The 19,989-nt window shown below is 48.6% G+C and overlaps 2 protein-coding genes across 5 annotated transcripts in view; one reads left to right on the top strand and one right to left on the bottom strand.

Moving 5' to 3' along the window:
• The first annotated feature begins 4,363 nt into the window (after positions 1 to 4,363).
• On the top strand, positions 4,364 to 13,834 carry DRD4 (dopamine receptor D4). Its single transcript, XM_079309584.1, has 4 exons — positions 4,364 to 4,659; positions 12,150 to 12,262; positions 12,605 to 13,152; positions 13,567 to 13,834. Exons 1-4 carry the CDS (start codon positions 4,429 to 4,431, stop codon positions 13,767 to 13,769), a joined length of 1,095 nt encoding a protein of 364 aa, XP_079165710.1. The 5' UTR covers positions 4,364 to 4,428; the 3' UTR covers positions 13,770 to 13,834.
• Positions 13,835 to 16,101: 2,267 nt separating this feature from the next.
• The window catches only part of DEAF1 (DEAF1 transcription factor), a 77,797-nt gene continuing 73,909 nt past the window's right edge, over positions 16,102 to 19,989 (bottom strand). For all 4 annotated transcript variants that reach the window (XM_079308303.1, XM_079308302.1, XM_079308299.1 and 1 more), the window contains 3 exons: positions 19,541 to 19,606; positions 17,755 to 17,844; positions 16,102 to 16,781 (listed from right to left, as the gene is read on the bottom strand). In XM_079308303.1, coding sequence (XP_079164429.1) covers positions 16,677 to 16,781; positions 17,755 to 17,844; positions 19,541 to 19,606 — 261 coding nt within the window. In that variant the 3' untranslated portion in view covers positions 16,102 to 16,676. The remainder of the gene's footprint in view (positions 16,782 to 17,754; positions 17,845 to 19,540; positions 19,607 to 19,989) is intronic.

The raw sequence follows: 19,989 nt of genomic DNA, 5'->3' as shown, positions 1-19,989 counted from the left end.
CCTGTCACCAAGGAAGCCCCAAGTAGCTTTTAAAGACAAGCTTTTGTCCCCATCAATCACCTGCTGGAATTCTACACCCTATGGAACTCCTTCCAAAGCTCCCCTGGCTTTCCCTGGGCTGGTTTACCCACCCAAATGGAAAAAAAAAAAAATGGCCTGCCCTCTGGTTACATTCCCAGCATGGAACAAGACATCCCAGTACAAGCATCACCAAAACTGCAAGAAAAACAAAAAACTCCCCAGCAACATTTTAGAGAATCACGGCATTACTTTATTCTGGCCAGGATGTGCAGCAGAAATCATTTCATCCATGCATTGCAGAGGAAAATTGCAGAGAAAACCATGCTTTGTTCCTTCAAGCCAGGGACACACAGGACTGGCTGGTTTCCTCCCCTGGCCTTCTCTGGCCATGCTGGCCCAGCACTGCTTCCTGCCCAGCTGTACCTGGAGCACTGGGCACGCTCCCACTCCCCATGTGTCTGGCCTTATCACGGCTCTAATTGGCATCAGCGCTGTAATCCCAGCCTCCAGCTGTTTGTGTGTCTGGGGAAGAGGAGAAAGCACTTCGGGGAATTAATTTGAATTAGAAGAACGATGTGCACTGTGTCCTGGCTGGCAGGGCCAGCTGTCCCAGGTGTGCTGTCCCAGCACCGAGCACAGCAGCTCCTGACACAGCTGCTCGGGCTGCATTTCTGCTCATCCCCCCTTGAAGGGACACCCTTGCAGTAAACAGAAGCAGGATTTGTTGAGATGAGTGTGGAGGGAGGTGCAATTACAGGTGTTTGCTGCTTCCAGTCGTGCCTTCCCTGTTTGTGCTGTCTTTGACTTCTCCCCCTGCTCAGGAGGTTTTTCCCAACATGTGGCTCTAACAAGCTCAATAATGTTTTAAACCCAGTAGGAGTCCTTGAGTTATATTATTTTGATCTGTCCTGTGCCACAAGTCCTTGTGTCTCATCGGGTCACCCTTGTGTGAGATCAATTATGTGGTTAAGCTGAAACCAGGCATCCACAAAAACATCTAGTTTTGACTCCAAACAAACAGAGATGGAAAATATGGCCATTTTCTCCATAGTTTCACCCCCACAGCTAACCACTAGCATTAGTTTTTACATCTTACATGGATTTATCATAACTTACCAGAATGGTAAATGTCAAAAGATCCATTCAGCATGTAAATAAGTCCCTGCAGCTTCTTGGGGGACTGGGAGAGCCTGGAAAACCCGGAGAGCTGTGCCATCCTCTTCCCTCTCTTGCAAAAGCTCACCTGAGAGAGAGGATGCTGCCTCTGCCTCTTTTCTGAGAAATGCATTACAGGAGATTGAAAAGCAGGATGGCTTTGTTGCTGATGAGTGCCTCACAGAGAATTGCCCAGCTGAATATGGCAAATAAAAGGAACACGATTGGGCTTGAAAGCTCTTTGTTTTCTTCCCTTTGTCCTGAACCTGAAGGCAACCAGGAGAGCTGATGCTATCAGGGCACTATTCATCAGCTGAGTTTGGCATATCTGTCCTGAAACTTTGGCAGTCACATTGTTCTCCTTTTCTATTTAAATTTGTAGTGCCTCAGATGTGAAAAATTATGGTGATAAAAGTTCCATCTTCTTGTAGAGACTCTGACAGATGTCTCACTTTGCAAGCTTCCTGATCCTTTGAACTGGCTGGTACTCAAATCCTCCTGGCTCCTTGGCAAAGGACCAGCTTCCTTTGCTCGGGGACCAGCTCCATCACAGCCCTAAACCACACTGCTTATCTTCCTGAGTTTCTTTTCCAAACACTCTAAAACACTCCAAAAAGGCAGATCTCCCAGTGGTTTGTTGGTTTGGGTGTTTTTCTGGTGCTGCCCTTTTCCTGACACAAGGAGCAGCTGCGGTGCTTCCACAGCTTCTGTCACAGCTGGATGGGGAATGAAGACACTGCAAGCTGCGCATCCAAACAAAAAAGAGTTGTTCCAAAACACCAATCACATCAGACTGTCTGCAAAGGTGCTCTAAGCATTCCCAATCCTTCCCCCTAGCATAATTCCTCCTGCTTTCCAATGAGGGTGACCCATGACTCTGTTCTTTGTCATCTTTTTTTTGTGCAGTGACATGACACGACTTCTTTGGATATGCTAATGTAATATAGACTTTCCTTCTCCTCTGCTAGGAGGGCAGCTCCTCTTATCCAAGAAAGGAACTGTGTTTAATGTCTGTAATCTGTTTGCCACAGAATCACTGTCCTAATTAGTGGTTTGCATGGCTACTCACTTCTGGAAGTCAAAAGCATTATTTCACATCAATTTAATCCACTCCAGGATTAAACTAGTTTAGGATTAAGGCCCTGTTAGTCTGGAATATGAGCTTCCATACTGAGAATTAAGAGTCATTCAGCACTAACCCACAGGGAAAATTGAGATAATGAATGTAAATTAACTGTTAAAGGGGATTAGAGGAATGGCACTAATCCTTGTGGGAAGGCAGGAGGACAGCAGTCACTTTTCCATCCTGCTCTCTTGCCTGCTTAGGTGGTTTAAACATAAATAAATTAAGAGTATTCTATCCACACAGTTTCATTAATGTACTTCAGTGCCTCCTTTTACTACTTTGAGTTTGATTTCTCAGAATAAAAAGCGCTGTATTGCAAGTGGTTTTGCTGTCCCAGCCCCTCACTGAGTGAGGGCTGTGTCAGGAGCTGGGCTTTAGGGATCAAACCCAGATACAAAAAGCTGTGACCAGATGATGGAAAACATCTTCCTGCCTGAACTTCCCAGCAGATGAGGTATCACCAGGCTCTGAACCTGGCAGATGTGCAACCTGCTTGTGTCCTCCTGAGTCCAACACAAACCATTCTCAAAAAGAATGTAGAGATTCAGGCATGTGAGTACTTACTCCAGTGCTGGTGACAGACATATCTAGAGCAAGACCTGGCCCCTGTCAGGCCAGGTGGAATTGTCTCTCCTGTCTTTGCACACTAGAAGAGGGAGATGACTGGAAAAAACAAATCCATGGCTATTGGGATCAACACGAGGATGGGCAAGCTTCACTGGGATGGGAGAGAAGGGTGGTACAACTCTGTAACTACTAAAGACATGGCATTCTTGCTGACTTTAGAAAACACCTGGAAGCCCCGCTTCTGGAGGCAGAATTTAGCCAACCAGGCTGTTGTCCATGTGCTTAAACCAAAGGAATTTTCTCTTACTCATGTATGAAATTGCAGAGCCACAGTAGCTGGGCAAAACAGACTGTGTGGATCAGCTGCTGTTAGTCCAGTCCAAGGGAAGGACAGTGCTTGGATCTGTGTCCTGTGGCTGACACCAGGGCTGTGGCCTTTCCATGCTGCACATGGTGAAGGGTAACCATGACCCTTTCCAAAAAAGAGCAAAAGGGAAGTTGGGGCAGCAAGGGCAGGATTTGGAGAGAGGATTTCTCCCACAGGTCTTAATTATTTGGGTGAAACTTTGATAGCTGCAGCCTATAAACAGATGGTAGAAGCAATTTGTGTCATAAAAAGTTTCCAATAATGTATAAAAATATATGCAGTATAAATGCCCCTTTATTGCCATGCCTTCTTTTCCCACTGCCTTCCACAAACACCAGGCTGACCTGAATGCTTACCTGGCATTAACATCTGGGCTGAGGTTTGGTGGCACAGCTGCAGAGATGCCCACAGAGTTTGTATTAGCTCCCACATCTCCCAAGTCATCTGGGCTAGAAATGGGAGGTCACACCTCCCTGTGCTTCCTGATCCTGCAGATGCATAGGTACCCCTCATACAGCACTTTTCTCTCATTTTCTGCAGTAAAATGCCCCAGCCCCCATGTTCAGCTCATGACCTGCTGCCCCATCTTTGCTCACACACTTGCTGCCTCTCTGGTTTCTTCCTGTATGTTGCATTTCAGCAGGTGGTTATTCCTATCCAAGCACTGGTAAGGTGCAAAATTCCGTTTGAAGTGTATCCTGCATTTGCCAACTTATCAAGAGCACTTTGAATCCCTACTCTGTGCTCCAAGATGCTCGCAGCACCCTGTCTTGGCTGTATCTTCAAATTTCATTACGGACTGTCTGGATCTTCACTCAGTTTAATTACAAACACCTAAACATCACCAGATTCTACGCACACATTGGAACGCAATTTCCCAGTTATTCACCCGATCTGTACTAATCCCGACTCTTTCCTCTAACATTGCTTAAGAGCACAACCACATGTGAGAACACAGCAAGACCATGTGAGAACGCAGCCAGACCTCTGCAGCGCTCGGGACACCGAGACACCAGGAGCCGGGACACCGGGAGCCTGTCCCCCCCCCCGGCACCCCCCACCCTTTAAGCCGCTTGGTGACCCAGTTGTCCCCGCGGGGCCGGGGCTGGGGCCGGGCGGGGCGGCGGCGGAGGCTCCTCCCGCGGCTCGGCGGGCAGCTCCCGGCGGCCGGCCCGGCTCCGTGCGCGGGGCCATGGGCAACGGCACCGCCGGACCCCCGCCCGCCGCACCCGGCCACAGCATCGCCGCCCTGGTGTTCGGCATCCTCCTCATCCTCCTCATCGTCGGCGGCAACGGGCTCGTCTGTCTGAGCGTCTGCACGGAGCGGGCGCTCAAGACCACCACCAACTACTTCATCGTCAGCCTCGCCGTGGCCGACCTGCTGCTCGCCCTCCTCGTCCTGCCCCTCTACGTCTACTCCGAGGTGAGACAGCCCGGGGACACCGGGGCGCGGCGGGCTGGGGCTTGTGTGTCTGCGGGTTAGGAGGCGGCGGGGGGACAAGAGACCAAGTACGGAGGGTCAAAGCCGCTCTCCGGGCTTGCTCCCCGCCGCCGGCCCGGGAGTGTCCCCCCATCGGGACAGCCCTGCCCTGGCATGTGGCGGTCAGATTCCCCCGGTCTTACCATCGCAGAGCGCTGCGGGACCGCGGGCGGCGGGGAGCGGAGCCGGCTCCGTGCGAGTTCCTGCGATCCCCGTCCGAGCCGCGCCGGGCGGAGATGCCCCGAGTGGAGGCACACCGGGGCGGCTGGCCCTTGGCTTGCACGCTGCCCCGGTTGCCGTCAGCAAATGCATAGGAAGAGACAGGTGCTGTGCTCTGTTTGGCATAAAGTGAGCAGATCTTGGTGATAAAGGGAGATCTTTAGCCAGCCAGGAAACAACTTCCATGTTGGCTGAGAAGGAGAAGCTGTCTTTCCCAGGAGCTGGATGGGATTTGGTCGTCCTGCACCAAGGTGGCTTTAGTTGTCAGGTTGTTGATTGGCACGGGCCTGAGCCAGCATGTGATGGCAGTCGTGGAGAGCCAGCTCAGGGACATGGGGCAGAATTGCTGTTCACTCCCAAAACCTGTTCACCCCCAAGATTGTGACAGCTGAGGGAAAGAACAGGCACTGCTGAGGTTGAGTGGTTCTCTCTGTAACATTTACTGCCAGGGATGAATACACCCTTGTGCTTGCAGGGGCATGTTTTAAAACCTGTTAGTACCAGCTGGTGGCCCTTCCCTGCTCAAGAGAATGGAAACATCCACTGTGCCAAATGGCAGGTTTTTTGGTGGTAGCTGGTACTGTGGATCTTCTTCCCAGCTTTGGAAGAGCATCTCCCCTCTTGTCCTCTCTTGCAAGCCATGCAAAGCACTCCATGGCTCAGCAGGCCCTGACTGTGCAGGTCTGCCCTCCACTAAGCAAGGTAGACTGGAGATTAGAGCTTAGAATGGTCTCTACCTCATCCTAGGATTTTGCAGGACATTGTGACCTCTCTGGAGACAGGTATTGTGGAACAGCAGGGTCATCTGGGGACCAATGAGAAGAACAGTGAAGAATGGGAGCATAGGTCCCCTCTTTTTCCACTATGCTCTTGGTTTTGGTGGATTTGCTTTTCCCTCATTTCGTCCATTCTGCTAGTTAGAAAGGCACATTCTAATTTGGATCCCTTTTCTTCCTTCCTCTTTCTGTTGTCTCTCAATGCCTTCAGTCCCCAGGTCTCTCTGTGGGCAGTCACCAACACCAGGGGGTTTTGCCTGCAGTTTTGCTGGAATCTATAAAATACTGGTTAAAGTATTCTGGGGTACCTCTGAAAATTCTTCCAATGGGGCAGGAGTATTGTGGGGCTTTCCTTCAATACCACAGATATTCTACAAGTTCTGGATTCTCAGGTAACGGGTGTTCATACCTGTATGAGCTTTAAAAACTGGGGTTGTCCAGCTTGTGGTGACACTTGGTATTTTCACTTCCGTGGCTGTCCATAAACATCAGTTCTGTGAGGGAATTCTTCCATGTCTCTGCTCCCAGGATATTAAACACAGGGAATGAAGGTGCTATATGACAGAAGGCTTTTCCTCTCGTCCTCTGCAGCTCCTGCAGCCAGGCAGGCATTCAGAGGCACAGAACAGCACAGGCACCAGAGTTTGCACTCCTGGCGCTCGGAGGGAATGCATGGAGCAGGTGTGGGAAGTGCTGATCAGGTACAGAGAGAGAGAAAGAGAGCACTGTGCAGCAGTCACAGCCCCTCCAGCAGGCAGTAGGTCTCTGATGTGTAGAGCAACTCTAGCTCCAGTCTTGCAGCAGTTCCCATTCCATGCCTGGAAGCTTCTCTGTGGGCTCAAAACCTGCAGATGCCCACGTTCCTTTTAATCGTCTCCTGTGTGCTGGTGCAGGATTTCCAGCTCGTTTTGTTCTGAAATAAGATAAGGAAAAGGGAGAGTAACTACTGAATCTATGCTAGAGGACAGAATTTTTGTGGTTTCTTTTCTTTGCTTTTTTGTTGTTTTTTTTTTTTTTTTCCCTGGAGGTAAAACTCATAATTAAATGTTGGGATGCGGGATGCAGGGTGTAGTGATTGCTCTTTAAAACTGGCTTGGTTTCAGCTTTCACTCTGTACCAAACATCACAGCTACTGAAGATAGTGCCTGGACAGTCATGAATGTTCACCTCAACCTTCATTCTTGGTGTGGGATTTTTGTTTTGTTGTTTTAAACTTTAGTACAACACAGTAAAGGTGGACTCCCGCTATTGGAAAATTCAAAAACCAGCTGAGGTGGTGGGGCTTTGCTTTTTTAGCAAGAACAGAACAATAAACTGAGAATTTTTTAATTCAGCAGAAACTTGCTCACCTTGTGCTGTTTTCATGGGAGGTGGCATCTTGTGTTCCAATATTGGAAACATTCCTCCAAGTCAGAGCTTTAGAAGACAGCAGGAGAGACTTAACTTTTGAGGTGACAGCTGACATCCTCACAAACAACAGATCTCCTCCAAGCCCCAGTGGGGGTGGGATTCCTTCCTGTGGGATGTGGATGATCCTCTGCTGCCATTCACAGAAGCTGGAGCACAGTGGGAGAGTCCTTGATCTTGGCCTTTATTTCTGGTTGCTAAGAAAGACACTGGCAGCAATTATGGACACACACTCTCTTTCCACTGGAGTCATCCAAATATAGAACAAAGACATGTTCCAGTGTTTCCAGTTGTAATTACCACACAGTTGCCTGCCTTGGGGGACAGAAGGCAGTTTCCTTCCTGCTTGCTTGGGAATCTCCGGGCTTAGTAGTATCATGGGGAGAGGTAATGGCAACTTCCATGGGGAAGTTGCTCTTCTGCCAGCCCTGGCTTTCTGATGATGAGTGTGTCAAGTGTTTCCCAATAATCAATCCAGTGCCAGAAAGGCAGGGAGGATGGAAAGCAAGGGGGAAGGAGATGGTCTGGGGCACTCCCAGGAATTAACTGTTACTCCTGAGGAGCAAAGTTCTTTCATGTGAAGAGAGGACAGGAGAAGATCCCAGAGAGTGCTTGGAGCACGGGTAGCACCAAAACAGAGGTTACCTGAAGGAGCAGAACTGTGGTGCTGTGGAATTACTGCAGGATATCACTTGGCTGTGGGTGGCTTTGGGAGGGAGCTGCATGGCTCCAAAGGCTTGCCTTGTGTGTATCTGCTTCCTCTTCCCAGAGACTGTGACAATGGCAGGAGTCCCAAAGACTCTGGGATACTTGCAGGATACCGTTCTCATTTAGTGGAGGTATCCCAGCAATTAGGGCAGGCACCAGGACAAGCTCCACACGTGGACTGTGCTGTGGGGCACACCTGTACCTGTACCTGCTGCTCCTGTGATCAGCTCTCTGCTAATCCCTGCCGAGCAGCAGAGCTGTGGAACAGGCCTGAGCCAGGAAGCTGCTGGCAGGAGCTGAGGGTGTTGGTTATATAAACATCTTTGCCACTAAGACCTGTGTAAGTGATTATTGAAAAGAGGAAATGGTTTGAGCAGATTTGCATGTTTACCTGGCACCTGCTCCAAGTCAGGGAAGATGAGTGTTCCCAGCAGGTACAATAACGTAGCAGCCAGTAAAAACCATGAGCTATCTTCTTATCTTAATGAGGGTGATGGGTTCTGCTTAAAACTTTCAGGGTGCCACTGGTTTGGTATCAAAGCATCTATTTTCTTGCAGTATTTGCTGTGTGCCTGTGATGCAGCTTTTCCAGGGAGAGGCCAGACCTCTACCCTCTCCAAATTTCCCCTGGCTCTCTGTGAATGGATGTCAGCTTGTTTGTGGCAGGATTTGGGATTAGTCTTTCCTAGAATGTTACAGTTTTAGTGGAAATAGCTGTTATTTTGGGTCTGGCTGATGTCTGAGCCACACAAAATACTACGGAGGTGAGATAGGCCAGCAATTACAAACCAGTGCTTAGGGTTTTTTTTTTTCAGATGCCAGTAACTGGGGAGAGGTGTCTTGGAATTCTTGGTCCTCACAATGTCTCAGGTGGATGATCAGCCTTGCTCATGATCTCTGAAAAACCTCGACCTCAATGATTTAATTTAAGAAACGGCATCAGAGCAGACATGAGGCACCTCTGTCTTATGTCCCACTCCCTCTTCGTCCTCTCCCCTTGCAGGCTGCATTGTGTATTCTGAGGACTGTGACAGTTGTCACAACTCATGACAAAAAGCCTCAAGACAGCTTCTAGTGGACATGGGGACAATTCTTTGGCTCTGATGCTGGACTTTGCCCACTGGGAAGGACTATTCCTCTTCCAACTCATGCCACAGCCTTCTTACTCCATGCCATATCTTTGAGCCATGACTGCACTGAGGTAGATGCTTGTTCAAAGTCCAGCTGGGCATCTCCTAATTCCCTTTGAGGCTCCTGTTGTTCCCTGCATGTGTCAGAACTGAGACAAGAGCTGGTATCAGTGGAAATAGGACTAAAACCTTTGACTCTGTCCTGGTTCCTGCCCTCAGGAGCTCTTCTGACATCAGGCTGGTTTAGAAGGCAGAGTTTTCCTTACCAATCAGCTGTACTTAGGAATACTAGAATGGGCTGACTAGGAAAGCAGCAGCAAGGGTGTTTGAGAAGCCAAGTCTGTCTCCTGCCATCCATCATCCTGTAAAACCTTCTGCATTGTATTCTGGAAAAGTGGAGAACCCAAAGAGCCGCTGAAGGTGCAGTTGCTCTGGAGCATTTCTTAAAGGAAGCTTGAGCTGTTTGTGATCCCTAAATCTTAACACTGTGTACCTTGATGGGCTAATCTGCTGCAGCCTCCTGGAATTAGGTACTCCTTAATCACATGGCCCAGCAAAGCCTCTTATCCAAAGTTACTCTCCCATCAGAGGGGTCCTTGGCACGTTTTGCCAAGGTGGGCAGGTGACAAACACCATAGAATGTGAAGTTCTCTCCTAGCACCTTCCTCAAAGCCAGTCTTGGGAGTTGGTAGGGAAAGGGAAGGGTTTATAGCATTTTCCAAGTGCCCGACTTTAATCTCACATGATTCAAAGGTGCTGCAACCAAAGAGCTCTTGTCCTTTTCAGAATCAATTAGTTCTCCCAAATCACAAATAGGTTTGGAAAACTGTAGCCCAAAATCAAATTTTCTCTCTCATAAGCTAAACTGAACCTGATGAGATCCCAGTGAGCTTGGCAGAAATTTGGTTTTTGATGATTCAGGTGCCACATTCAGTTTGGCGTTTCTGCATTGTGTGAGAGAAGAGGCTGAATGAAGCACTCACGTCTGGCTCCAGAGCTCCCCTGGAGGTATCTCAAGGAGATGCTGTACAAAAATAGCAAGACAGTTACTTCAGAGACTCCTTTGGCTTTACAGCACCTCTAATCATAATCCTGTTCTTGACATCATTACTGGGTGATATTAATCCCTGCAGAGCTGCCTGCCCTGTTGCTGGCAGGGGCTGGGGTTCAGCACCTTGCTGGCGTTCCGTGGAGCGTGTTCCCCACGTGGCTCCTCTCTGTGCTGGGATGAGTGAAGCCAGAACCTGCTGTTAACACCAGTACAGGAGCAAATCCATACCTGCTTCCTGAAACCTGCAACATTAAAGGGCAGCAACATTACACTTTATGAGCACTGGCTGGCTGTTGCTATAGAGAAAAAAATCCCTGGGATTTATTTATCTATATTTTTATGCAGCACATTTTCTATAGATAAAAATATATAATAGATTATTAGATAATGCACATTAATTGTAGATAAACATACATAGAAAATTAAATATATTATGTATAGCAATAGATATACTATAGTAATGTTTATCATATATATTTTATGAAAGCACACAGAGAGTACAGATAGTGTTTGGTATTTTGCACTAGCAAAATTAAGTGTTTGAGTCAGACAAGACAAGGTGCCATTGCAGCTGAGCACTTTTTTTTAAACTTAGGTGCTAGAAGCAAGAATGTAGATTTAAAGCTTAAAGCAGAGACATATTAAGTAGAAAAAAGTTTAGTTATAGTTTAAAATATAGAAAGAACAAAAATAGTTATAAAGGTGACCAAAAGTCTTAAAATAAGTCTGTGTGTCAGAACAAGATTGGCTTAGAAAGGTCACACTGTATATAAACAAAATTTCTTAATATTGGATTAGAAACATAAATATATTTGTTGGCAGCGTTTTATTGGTTAATAAATCCATAAAAGATCTTGTAACCATAAGTCTTGTGACTTCTAGCTATGCTCTCAACACCTGTAACAGAACCTCACATTTTCTGTAAAAAACAAGGAAAATAAACCACACTTTCTAAAGCAACGAAAAATCCCATCTCTCTACCTCATTCAGAAAAAAAAGAATCCCCACAGAATGTTATAACATGGGAACAATAAACCCACACACCCACACTAAAATCGTACTTATTTGTACATTTTATGGGTTTTTAACTGAACCTCTCTCTGCAGAGGGACTTAAAGGATGTTGGAATTTTTCTCAGAGTCTCAAACTCAGAGGAAAAATTCCCTGCTGTCCTTGTGGTGACAGCCTGTTGAGCTTCCTGGTTTTCCAGTGCAGGTGTGAGCAAACTGATAGGTCTCTGTCTGTGCTGAAGGAGCTTCTGGGAATAATGGCACAGGAATGGATCGAGGTGACCTCTTTCTGTATCAGCCTAAAAAAGTGCTTTAATGTTAAAAGAACAAGCTGAATTTGTACCTGGGTGAGACAAGCACTCGACTGGAACAAAGTACCACAAGTAGTTTCTGGCTATACAAGCATCAGCCATTGCTGTCCTTCTGTCTGTCCTGCTGCCTGTCCTGTGCTGCTGGCTGAGACATGACTGAGCTGAAATCACCCAGGATGGCAGAGTCAACACTTCCAGGTGGTTCAGAGCACTGACACCGGTCCCTGCTGCTCTGCCCTGGTGCCTGTTATTGTGGGGAGGGAATCAGAGTGTTACTCACTGCCTGGACCTGGTCTCCAGAGGCTGGACTTGTGCTTGGCCTGTGCTTGGGTGGAACAGTTGTGTAACACAGGGAAGCCATTCCCATTGTTTTCATACAGGGGGTTGGAGTAGCTGGGACACAGAACTGGAAGAGGAACTTTGTGTTCTGTCTCTTGCTTGCTTGGGGACTGAGCTCAGGATGCTATACAGCCAATACTGCCTTGCTGAGCAGATCTTGGAATCCTGAATTGAGGGTTGGAGGAGTTTGGGGGTACCTGCCCTCACCCAAGGGTGATGTGTCCATTTCTCTGCCCAGCATGACTCATTTGGCTGTATTGATGGTCTGAACCTTCAGGCCAGAACCACAAGCCCTGAACATGCTTTGGGCTCTGTGGGGCTGATTCCCATGCTGCTGTACTGGGAGCATCATGCCATGGGAGGAGCACTCAGCTTTGGGCTGCTTGTTGGGAGGAAACACGAGTGGCTGAGGCACCCAGGCATGGCCATGTTCCTGTCATTTTAAATGATGCAGCACCTGCTGACCCCAGGGATCTTTTCAGTTCCAGGGAGGAGTGTGGTCCCTCAGCACGGTGCTGTGCGATGCCCTGATGACCATGGACGTGATGCTGTGCACGGCCTCCATCTTCAACCTGTGTGCTATCAGCGTGGATCGGTGAGTGGCTCCTGCTCTGGCTGTGCCTGGGCAGCACACTGGTTCCATAGGCCCTTGACAGCGTCCCAAGCAGGGAGGATTCTGCCCTCCCTAAGGAGGGTGTTCTGCCCTAATGTCCCCCACCACCAGGTTTGTCCCATTGGTGGTGGCCAAGCTGAAATCTCCCTGTGTGATGAGGCAGAGCTGTCCCTTGGCTGTTCTGGTTGTAGCCCAGGCCTTGGCTCTTAGTAAAGTAAATTAATGGGGGGAAGATCAGTGACAAGGAGCTTGGGGACCCTCGGTTACATTACCAGAGGTGCCACCACCACACCAGGACTGACTCACCTGAGGCTGTGTTGGCAGGTTCATCGCTGTCCAAATCCCACTCAACTACAACCGGCGACAGATCGACCTGCGGCAGCTGATCCTTATATCCACCACCTGGATATTCGCCTTTGCTGTGGCATCCCCAGTCATATTTGGCCTCAACAACGTCCCAGACCGGGACCCCAGCTTGTGCCAACTGGAGGATGACAACTACATCGTGTATTCCTCCATCTGCTCCTTCTTCATCCCATGCCCTGTCATGCTGGTGCTGTACTGTGGCATGTTCCAAGGACTCAGGCGCTGGGAAGAAGCCCGGAAGGCCAAGCTGAGAGGCTGCATCTACGGAGCCAACAGGAAGCTGTATCACCCCCCAACCCTGATGGAGAGAGAGCAGAGCCGGCTGGGCTCACTGGAGTGCAGCCCCTACGGCCGTGCCGGCATTCCTGGGGAGTGTGGCATGAACAGTGGGATCCAGACTGTGTCCTACCCACACCTCAGGTACCCGCACCCGGGGCACGGGCGCAAGCGGGCCAAGATCAACGGCCGGGAGCGCAAGGCCATGCGGGTGCTGCCCGTCGTCGTCGGTGAGTGGCTGCCAGGGATGGCTGGGGAGGGTGGGAATTGTGCCACCTTGTCCCACCACAGAGCTCAGACTGGCAGGATTGGGGTGAATCCAGAGCAGTGCCAAAAATCACCACCCTTGGGAAGGAACACATACAGTGTTTATAACCCAACATCTCTTCAGGGTGAACCCGTAACTCCCAATAGCTTACATTCAAAGCTAAAGCGACACTAACTGAAGACTTTTCATCAATGTTTAGGACAGGAAAGGCATCTCAAATTTTTGTCTGGGCATAAGCCCAGCTCCACATGTCAGCACAATTGCTACCTTTTCTCTGAGTGCCTGAGCTGTATCTGTCTTTTTTGGCTCAGGCTTTGTTAAATTAAAGCCATTTGAACATTCACATCACCTTCTCTCTTTATTATCTTCCCGGCAGGTGCTTTCCTCTTCTGCTGGACACCTTTTTTTGTGGTGCACATTACCAGGGGTCTCTGCAAGTCTTGCTCCATCCCCCCTCAAGTCACCAGCACTGTCACTTGGCTGGGCTATGTCAACAGTGCTCTCAACCCCATCATCTACACCGTGTTCAACGCCGAGTTCAGGAACTTCTTCCACAAAGTCTTGCACCTCTTCTGCTGAGCCCTCCATGCAGGAGGAACCACTGGGTCATTTTTTGTATAGTTCATTAAAGATCTATTTCTGTGTCTGGTCTGCTTTGTTGGTGATGAGAAGAGCTGGCAGTTGAAGGAAGGGGCTCCCCAGGTCCTTGTAGTAAGGTGTTACAGGCGAGGGCCAGTGGATGCAGCTTGAAACTTCTTCCCACTGGAAAGTGCCAGGTGTAGCCACTTCTTTAACACTTGCTGCTTGATGTAAACAGGGATGATAATAGTGATTTCTAATATTCTGGTTTCTGGGATGGTATTAACAGGGCTGTGAGGTGACATGGACATGAGTCTCGGGGGGAAAAAAGCTTTTTCCAGATGTCCACATGCCAGACAAGGGTACCAAGCTCATTTCCAGGTGTCCATATGCCAGGTGAGGGTGAATCAACCTATGCAACCTCCTTTTCCCTTATCCTTGATAATTTTAAACCCCCAAACTGATTTCACTCATGTTTAACAAGGGCCTTACAAAGACATCATAATGTTATTGCTAGTGCTCCAGAATTTCCTGTGAAGCCAGCCACATGATTCCTGCCAGGAATTGTTTCCAGCCTCAGGAAAAAATCCTTCATACCTTTAGATGAACCTGGATGCAGTGACAGCCAGAGCAGCCAGTGGGACAAGTGATGCTTATTGCTGAGGCTGAGAGGGGAGAAATATAATATTGCAGAAAATTAAGTCTTCCAAGTAATGATTTGTACAGGATTGTTGCTTTCCAGGAGGGAATTTGCTTGGAAGCGAAGAGAAAAGAGATGTTTTGAGTGTTCCTTTGACTAAAAATAGCAAGTGCTCAATTTCTCATCAGCAAACAGACTCGATTCCCACATGATTATATTGTGCATTTCTGAGCAGTTGCTCGCTGGGTTGGGGCACAGCTGCCCCATGTGCAAGGCACCGTGGGCTTTTCAGAGCTGCTGTTTCAGAGCTGTCTTTGCTGCATCTGAGTGCAGGATGCAAGAAACCCTGTAAATCAGCTGTGTTACTGTGGGCTCAATTAAGACTGTCTTCTCAATTAACTAATTGTCTCCAAGTTCTAGACAACAGCATTTAACTGCGAGCAGAAACTATTCCCAAAGTATTACTTTGGGAAGCAGGAATGAGCATTTTGCTATGGGAGTAGAAGGAGTTGCCTGTTTTTTCCTTCCCAGGAGTATCACAGTTTCTGTTCCCATCCTGCCTCAGTTCCTGCTTGGCTTTTGTTGGAAGCATGATTCCTTCTGGAAGAGCTGCGTGCTGTGGCCACCAGCTCCTTGCCCTCGATGGCATCACAGTGCTGTCCCCTGGGCCTGCTCAGCTCTGCATTAGGAGGAATAACTTTCCCAGGAAACAGCCAGGAAGTAACACCACCTACCACTGACTGTGGGAGCCCTGTCACCTCCCTCCATGGGAGACTCATGACCCATGCCCCTCAGGGGCTGGTGTCACCAGCAAAGCCTCCAAGGGAGCTTCTGAGAGATCCTGCTGAGAGAGATGGAAAACCATCTCCTACTGCCTTGGAACACGTGGAATGCAATCTAACAGACCTTTGAGATGCACAGGGGAAGGAACAGATTTGTCAGAAACCTCTAGTATTTTCTGTGGAGTTCACCTTTGAGTCTTTTTCATGGCATTTTTGTCTCTTTTTAAGTTTCCCATAACTCAGGATAGAATCTTCTCCGTTTGACAGCGTGGGGTTGGGTTGGGTCACTCTATGGTTCAGGTGACCCTGCCTGGAACTGAAAAACCATCTTCATCTGCCATCACCAAACTGGAACAAACAAGAGCCAGGACAAATGACCCCTCACAGGGGCTGTGACCCCTCAACCAGAGCAAACAATAGTGACCCTTCATGGGGGCTGTGACCCCAGGAGCTATGCCTGGAGCTAAAAACAAACCCAACTAACCAACCAGAGGCTTGTGCGCCTGTCAAGACTCCTCTGAGTTCTCCAACTACAAATAAAGGTTTAACTTAATTAACAAATAAAAGATTAACTTAATTTTTGAAGCAATCGATTAATAATTGAATTATTTTGTTTTTGTGAACAAAGCAAGTAGCTCCCTAACGGTCAGCACATGTCTAATTAGCAGCTCCTACAGGGCTGAGCCCCATATCCATGTGTGCTCACCTTGGGCTTGATCCCATCTGATTCTGACCAGCTGGATACTATGAGTGACATTCCAGGCAAGCTGTGGAATGAAGCTGTGCTGCCCTATGGAGAAAACACTACCCAGGTAGACAGGGAGTACAGACACACATGTACTTGTTGGTGCACTCCCCTGTGCAGTTACCTGTACCACAAAGTGCTGCCCTGGGAATTAAGAGGAACCACTTGTCCTTTCATCGCATTTTATTTAACAACATGTTCTTTTTCAACTATATTTAAGTGGAGAAGTTCCAATGTGTTCCAGATTTGCCCAGCACAAAGGGAACACAGGAAAAACAAAAATCCTTTCAATGCCAGACTAAGAACTTGTACCGACTTTGTCAAGGCAATTAAACCAAAGATTTGTTTCTCTTCTCTAATGAGAGGTAGGGAGGCCCCAGTAGGAGGAAGCACTGGCAGATCTCCTTGCAGCACCTGCTTTAGATCCATCTCAAGAGAGATGAGGAGACTGCTGTAATCCACATGGTGGAGGATCCAGTCAGGCAAAGGCAAAGCCTCCCAAAGCCAGTGGGGGCTGGGATGGAAGGGAGAGGGTTCCAGATGAGGTTTTCACAGTCTCTGTATTGTCCAAAGCTTTGGAAGGGGGTTAGGAATAGACAAATGCTGTCACAGTATCAAAAAGTCAATGCAAAATGAGTCTGCTAGTGAGGAGAGTGCTGTTGGCACAGGACAGACCGTTCCTGCCGGTCGCCGATCCAGCCGGCCCCGCGTATCCATGAACAGCTGTGGAGGTAGAGCGCTCACACAGTGACCTTCTCCATGACATTGTCCGGGACGTGCACCTCATCCCCTTGCACTGTCACCGTGGCTGACTGGCCACAGATGTGCTGGTGGTCCTTCCAGTCCTGCCAGGGGAGAGCAGAGGGAAAGGCTGTCAGAAGAACAGGTCTTGGAGAAGGACTTCACTGTGTGAGAAGCTCTCTCTCTCCACAAACCAGACCAATGATGGAGGGCAAAGGAGCCATGTACTCGATCAATATAAGAGGTGGAACTGGACTAAGCAGAGTGCTGCCATCTCCACACAAACAACAATCAAGGATACCACTGTCAGTCAGGTGGCAAATTTACTAAAACTGAGTCAGAACCTTGATTTAAAGCCTCTCCTGAAAGGCTACTCTCAACACTGAGCACTCCTGAGGGACAGTGCTGTGCTGGGATACTAGCTCAGCTACGACAGGAACAGATTGCTCCTAGAACTGACTGAAATCAGAACAGCTGACTCAGCCTGATCTGGTCACTCAGCAGCTGTAACTGGCTAAACTGAACCATCCTTCTCTCCAAGCAGGGGCCAACTGGTGTGAAACATGACATACAGCAGCTTTATCCATTGTACTTCACACCTGTTCCCACCTCACAAGTTCACAATTGTAGTGTCTGCCCACTGTATCACCTGCAGCATGACAATTAATGGAAAGGAAAATTGTTCTCAGTGCCACAGCAGGAGCAGCAGGGAAGGAAGGAAGCAGCTCACCAGGAAGGGGCTGTAAAAGTGCTTCCAGCTCCCCACAGTTCCCAGTGAGGTGTCAATGCTTCATTTCTTGGATCACCTTTGGGAAGGTGTGTGCAAACCTGAGGACCTTCTCTACCTTTCTAACCCTGTCCTGACGTGCAGACCTGCCCCATCACCACAGCCTTGCTGGCACTGGCAGAGTGGGTTTGGAGTGCTTGACCCACGCAAGGTTCTGCTCTGACTGCCTGGCTCTGCTGCCATTCCTCCCTGTGTGTTGACACCCATAAGGTGACAGCCAGAGCAGCCCGGCTGTCCCCAAGGTCACACAGAATCACACACTGAATGCCAAGTCACAAGCAGGCCTATACCTTCCTCTGGCAGAACGTGGAGCAGTAGTTGACTTTGTGGCATCCCGTGCACTCGTTGGTGGCCTCCCGTCCGCAGTTGACGCAGGATTGCTGTGGGAAGGGATGGAGAGGGACATCACACACAGACAAACCAGGGGTGTCCCTGAGGTGCAACAGAGGTGCTGTGATTGGCTGGAGTTCCAGAACAGTGGGAAAGCTCCCATTTCCCAAATACCCTCAGCTACCAACCCACAACAAACAGGCCCAGTGGCCTCTGGATACTCCCTCAGAGACCCACTCTCCTTGCTCTTTTAGCAGGGATCACTTTGGAAAATGAAATGCACCTCTGTTTTTCTTTCTGTTGGGCAGGAAGCCCTTCTAAACTGTGTGTGGACACTGACTGCTCATGGAAATCCATCCCCATCACCTCAGGGAAACCTCCCTCCAGATAGGTCAGATATCCATCAGTCAGGTAACTACAGGAGTCGAGTGTATCCCATCCAGATATGCCAGGCTGTGCACAGGCTGTTGACACACGAGCTCTTGAGTTTATCCCAAATGTAATGGTTTAAAGGCAGATTTTACTGGTGGTTTTGTTGAGTTTATAATCCTGGGTATGTCTAAGACAAGGTCTGAGGAAGGGCAACAGACTAAGAATATGGATGGGACCCTTCAGGTATTTTCCTAGTTTTAGAGAGGAAAAAGGGATCTGCTCCTATGGGATATGTTCCTTGGTCCTTTCCTGGTCATGGCTACATAAGAAGTAAACCAAGAGGGAAACAGGAATCAAATTAAGAAGGCTCTAACAGGAGCAAGGATTTATATTCAGAAGTAAGGCAAGATAGGATACACAGGTGAAAAATCACACCTGCTTTTTAAGGGATGTTTTTGTGTCTATCGCTTTCATCTTATCTTGGTGACATCAATTAACATAACCTGTATATTTATGTGGAAACATCATTGAACTGCCACCAAAATAGTACTTCACAGAACATTCCACTTACAGCTCATTAAACTCCTGACAAATCATTAGCACGTCAGCAGCAGTGACAAGAAATGTTGCTGGGCTGTGAAAGTATCATGGGCTTTTCAGTTCCTCCAGGCTCCTTCTCTCTTTGAGCACAACCACCCCAAAAATCACTGCTCTGATTAACACCCCCTCTCACACCTTTCAGTGTACCTGCAGTGAACAGCTGGTGAGACTGAACTGTGTTTGTGCTCCTGATGTGCAGCTGGGGATTTGGGACACCAAAAACAGCTTAAAGCTGTGATCTGGGACTTGCAAAGCCCACCCTGGGGGGACACTTGACTGGGGCTGTTCGTAATCTGTAGTTACTGGAAAATGTGGAAAATACATGGGGCATGGTTGTATCTGGAGATCTCAAAGAGAACTGAGCAAGACAGCTCTAAGAGCTTCAGTCATGGATCCAGAACTAACTCCCATTCCAAAAGCCAGAGAAAATTGTGGAATTATGAAAACCAGCTCACAGGACAGAAAGGAAGCAAGTTCTCTTCCTGCCACAGCTCTGTGACAGCCACTCACCAGAGCTGCAGCACTACCACTCAGAAGTGACAGAGACTGATGAACCTGGCCAGGTGACAGGGAAGGAGCATAGGAAACAGGAATGCTTGCTAAAGGGGAGACACTGCTTGGAGCACTGGCCCTACTAGGAAGGGCTCAGATCCCTGGCCAGAAGGCCAGACACAGAGCACAGGATTCCATAGCAAAGACAAAACCTCTGTGTCTTTAAAAGGAATGGGACAAAAATAAAAAGGCTCTTCACAACACAAGACATCCCCAGCCTACCTTGATGATGATTTCTGTCTTCCCATCCACATCCTCTGTTTGTTGGAATAACTGGCTCTGGTATTGCTGCAAGGAAAACACACCAGACATGTCATTTCCCAGCTAGAGCATGACATGAGGGTTGGAAAGGGTGCTAGGATGGAGGGTCCCCATGCTGAGCTGTGTCTGCCCAGTCCCACACTGCAGCTGTAAGAGGACAGGGTGGCCCCTCACTCCTCCCTTCTAGGAGAGGGACAGTGTCACCTGATGCAGAGACAGGGCAAGGAGCCAGTGAGAAAACGGGCTGAGGTGACAAACTGCCAGGTCAGCACAGCATTTCCTCCAAGCCCAGCTCCCCACTCCATCCAGCCACACACATGTCCTTAAAGTGGGGGGTTTAACTGCGACCCCCACACACAGAAACTGGGAAATTAGCACAGGAAACATGAGGAAAACACCAAGGTAACAGG

This window comes from Erithacus rubecula (assembly GCF_903797595.1).
Source record: "Erithacus rubecula genome assembly, chromosome: 6".
In the NCBI taxonomy this organism is placed as follows: Eukaryota; Metazoa; Chordata; class Aves; order Passeriformes; family Muscicapidae; genus Erithacus; species Erithacus rubecula.
This window is presented reverse-complemented; position numbering and strand designations above follow the sequence as displayed.

What these genes read in the sequence shown, in the direction of transcription:
- DRD4 (XM_079309584.1), top strand. Translation starts at nt 4,429, where the DNA reads ATGGGCAACGGCACCGCCGGACCCCCGCCCGCCGCACCCGGCCACAGC. An exon ending in CCCTCTACGTCTACTCCGAG is followed by an intron (nt 4,660 to 12,149) that starts GTGAGACAGCCC and finishes GGATCTTTTCAG; the next exon opens with TTCCAGGGAGGAGTGTGGTC. An exon ending in TGTGCTATCAGCGTGGATCG is followed by an intron (nt 12,263 to 12,604) that starts GTGAGTGGCTCC and finishes CTGTGTTGGCAG; the next exon opens with GTTCATCGCTGTCCAAATCC.